This window comes from Rosa rugosa, chromosome 2, assembly GCF_958449725.1.
Source record: "Rosa rugosa chromosome 2, drRosRugo1.1, whole genome shotgun sequence".
Lineage (NCBI taxonomy): Eukaryota > Viridiplantae > Streptophyta > Magnoliopsida > Rosales > Rosaceae > Rosa > Rosa rugosa.
In genome coordinates, this window is record NC_084821.1 from 58,391,003 (window position 1) to 58,395,414 (window position 4,412).

At 39.1% G+C, this 4,412-nt stretch overlaps 1 protein-coding gene across 1 annotated transcript; it reads right to left on the reverse strand.

The window, feature by feature from the left end:
• Positions 1–1,346: 1,346 nt before the first annotated feature.
• LOC133731144 (receptor-like protein EIX2) lies at positions 1,347–4,130 on the reverse strand. The gene has a single exon (XM_062158589.1). It carries the CDS (start codon positions 4,092–4,094, stop codon positions 1,347–1,349), a length of 2,748 nt encoding a protein of 915 aa, XP_062014573.1. The 5' UTR covers positions 4,095–4,130.
• Positions 4,131–4,412: the final 282 nt, after the last annotated feature.

Genomic DNA, 4,412 nt, shown 5'->3' on the forward strand with positions numbered 1-4,412 from the left:
AAAGCTCTCACCATCTGGGAATCTCTTAGTTGGCGTAGCACTATCAGAAATGCTTTTAAATTGGATTGGCTTGGATGGCTTGCTGCAAATCTTCATTGCCTTGTTTTCTATACTAAGAATTCAAGATGGTGCAATACTTTTGTATTCACTTGTTGGTATTTATGAAAGTGGAGAAATATATAAGGTAGTTTTTGAGGATAATTTCCAGCTTCCTACCAATGCTACTCAACTCATCTTAAATGCTGCAAATGAATGGATTAATGCTCAAGCTCAACTCTCCAGGTTAGATAGTTATTGTCTTAATATCCTTTCTGGGTTGAAACCTCCAATTGGATTTACGAAACTTAATGTGGATGTCACCAGATCCAATCAATATGGGTTTATTGGAGCTGGTGAGGTGATTAGAGATCACATTGGAGATTAGTTGTCTAGTTTCAGCATAAACTTGGGGGTTGGCCAAATTATAAATGCTGAAGCTAGGGGGACGCTTTCTGGATTGAAACTTGCTTTTGACTTAAATATCATACAGCTTGAAGTAGAATCTGATGTTGCTGATTGAAGGTTGCCCTATATCTCATCCTTTAGGCAACATTATCAATAGTTGTAGGCGTCTAATCAATGGATTTGAAGATGTTAGGATCCGGCATATTTTCAGAGAATGCAACCATACAGCTGATGATCTTGCTAAGGGAAGTCTCAGCCATGAATATGGCATTGTGATTTTTTATACCCCTCCCCCTCATGTTGCTAGAGCCTTCACAGCTGATGAACTTTGCTATCTCCCAAGTCCCAAGAGTTAGGAGAGTCAGAACAGAGCCTAAGGGCTAATTTTCTGTTTTTCCTTTTGGTTCAGGCCTTTAGGCCTCCTTTGTAACAAAAAAAAGAGAGAGAAAAGAATCCACTAATGCAATGAACCTAGCAAAGATCAAATGGTGGTTGGAGTCTTAAATTATATGAACCAACAGTACTTGAAGCTTGGGAGAGTTTACTCTACTTAGGTTTTTCAATGAAACAACAGTGAGATCATGATGAGTACACAATTCGCAACTAATTAATTTTGAACTATTTTCTTGCCCAGCGATCAGAAATGCCATTATTCCACTACAAAAGTTTGAAACATGTATGCAAAGATTGAAAAGCGAAAAAATCAAGAACATCAAGTTAGCATCTTGCTATCCTTGATTTGATTTATTGTCTACAGGTACATTACATTATGGTATTTAAAAGAAAGAACATACATGATTCTTATTATTGTACGTATGACAAGTTCTTTTGCCCATTAGAATCTTCTCTGCAAATAATTTACTTTTAAAGCAATTGCCAGTGCTATTTTATCTTTGATGTTGTCAAAGAATTGAAAATAGGCATACCTCCATGACTTCTTTATGAGTAATGTGCCAAAAAACACCCCAGAAGCCTATGACAAACCCGAGGACCATGCTGATATAGAAACCAAGCTTTCCATTATCATCTTCATCTTCATCTTCACTGATATAGAAACCAAGCTTTCCCGGGCACTTGGTTGAAAGAGGAAAACCACAGAGTGATGGATTCCCCGTGTAGGATGAATTATCCAATGTTTGAAGTTGGTGCCCTGAAGGAATTCTTCCAGAAAGGTTATTATAAGACAAGTTCAAGTGAGACAATGAGGTCAAAGAAGAAAAGCTCTGGGGAATCTCTCCTGAAAGGTGGTTGTGTGAGAGATCAAGAGTTTCCAACTTGCTTAAGTTTCTGAACTTCCATGGAATCTTTCCAGTTAAATGGTTCCCCGACAAGTTTAAGGAACCCAATCCAATGAGAAAGCTTATATCTTCAGGGATTTCACCTTCTAAATTATTAGAAGAAAAATCAATGCTCTTTACCAAAAGCAATGTATGATCATTGCTATATTCAAGTTCTCTTCCTTTCATGATAACTGCTGTTAACTCGTCGTAATCCATGAAGCCTAAAAAACCGACCCCCTCATACTGCATAGCAGTCAAATTACTCAAACATGTGGGAATAGTCCCTGAAATGTTGTTATGGCCAAGGTCTGGGATATGAAGGTATTGAAGATTGCACAACTGTTCGGGAATATTTCCTCTTAAAAAATTACGTCGCAATAGTACATACTCCAAATAAGAAAGCTTTAACCCTATCCATATAGGCAGGATTCCAGTGAGTTTGTTGCCACTCAGGTCAATATCAATCAAAGCAGAGCAATTTTGCAAGAGAGAAGGAATTTCACCTCCAAAATGATTGTTGTGCATCTTCAAAACTGAAAGAGAACATGGGATGCCCATTGAACTGGGAATATTACCAGAGAGATTGTTGTTTGAGACATCCACGATACGTATTTCGCTCCACAGACTCCATTCTTGAGTAAACTCTCCGGACAATTGATTGTTCCTGAGAGAAAGGATTTTCATATGTTGCACTTGGCAAATTGAAGGTGGAATAGTTCCTTTCAAATGATTATCAGAAAGAAACAAGCCTCCTAATAGAGGCATATTTGTGGGCAAAAGCTGCTGGAGTGTGCCTTCAAATTGATTGTGACGCAAATCTATGAGAATTATATTCGGAAACTTGAATTGGAAGGAAAGTTTTCCACCAATGCCATTGTTAGGTAAATACAAGAATTCAACCTGTGAAGATATCTTCAAGAGCCATTCCTCAGGTATTCGATCAGAAATTCCAGTATTGTCAAGGCGGACATCAACTAGTTGAGTTTGAGATCGAAGCCATACCGGAAACGCAGGACCCACTCTGCAGTTTTGAATGTAAACTTCGCTGAGGTTGAATGGGGGAACCCAGTCATCAGTCACATTGAAAATGAGGGATGATGACAACGCAGGTTTGTCTGTGCCTATTCGAAATGTCTCCAATCTCCTGAGGTTCATGAGATGCGCTTCCGTTAGAATTCCGTTCCATGGATTCCTAGACAGATCTAGATCAACTAGCTGAGAGAGTTGTCCCAAAATTTGAGGAATAATGGAACCGTTCATACGATTATAAGAGAGGTCCAGTGTTTTCAAGGATGATAAGTGTTGAAAAGATTCTGGAAATGATCCAGAAAAAGAGTTGGAACTGAGGTCAAGATGCTGCAATTCACTTACCATCCCCCCATTATCTCGACAATTTGAGAAACCACTCAAAATCTCTTGAAGACCTCCGCTAAATTGGTTGTACCCAAGATTTAACATCTTTAGCTTGCACAGATGTCCAATACCTTGAGGAATTTGACCTTGGAGATACATAGAAGATAAGTCTAGGTGTTCGAGGGATTTGAGGCTAGTAAGATTTAAAAGCCATGTGGGGAATGAAGAATTAATAACATTGGAAGACATATCAAGGACCAAAAGTGATGTGAAGTTAATTGTGGGCAGGGAGAGTGGAAGCTGGTTTCCATCAATTTGGAAAGAAGACAAATGCAACTCTAAGAGTGAAGGAAGCATGTTGACATCATGTAGCCAACTTACTCTAGTGCTGCTAAGGTTCACATATCTAAGATTGAGGTATTTTAGGGAAGTGAGATGAGAAAGCCAATTCAAGTTTTTGGTAGAAACACCGCCATAAATAGATTTGAGGTCTAAATAGTTCAAGTTTGAGAGGTTACCGAGAGATGACGGAATCTCTCCGGCAAAGTAGGAATTTGAGAGATTGAGATAAGTCAAACTCGTAAGCTGCCTAATGAACTTGGGGATGTGAACCCCTTGAAAATAGTTCCAGCTTAGATCTAAGTAAGATAAATGTTTTAAGCGAAGCAAAGAATGATTCATCTTACCCACTAAAAAGGATTGGTTATACTCTGTGTCGTTCCAAACCTCATAGTGGGTATCTGGATATGTATTTCGGAGGTCCATCTTTTCAACATGACCAGTTCGGTTGTTGCATGAAATTCCTTGCCATTGACAGCATGCATGACCCACCCAAGAAGAAAGCCTGCTAGAAGGCCTGCCAGAAAGATCGGCAAGATCATGTTTGAAGTTGAGAAGGGCTTGTCTCTCTTCCTCGAAGCATGAATCTGGAACTCCATGCCCCGAACCTGAAGAAGCTAAAAATAGCAAGAGCAAAAGGTGAAGAATGAGGTGAGAGATAGGGTTCAGGTTAACCATAATCTGATGTTGTTTTTGTTTCAGAGATAGTTGGGTACTGATAAGCCCAGTAAGTGATCGAATTAAATAGGAAGCTAGAGACGCGTAAAATCAATAATTCAACATTAATCGATCAATTAATCAATAATCCCATTGAATTAAGGTCGGGGAGTTCGCATCATGTACTTGCCCACTAGGGTAGGGGACCTTCTTTTTCTTATTGACTCAGGTAACAGCCATAAATGAATAGGCCTAGTCAATCTTTTTGACTTGCTTTTTCTTTTTTCTTAACCGTCTCATGATCTTGCTCCAAGTCTCCAACCCCTAAGAGCAACTCCA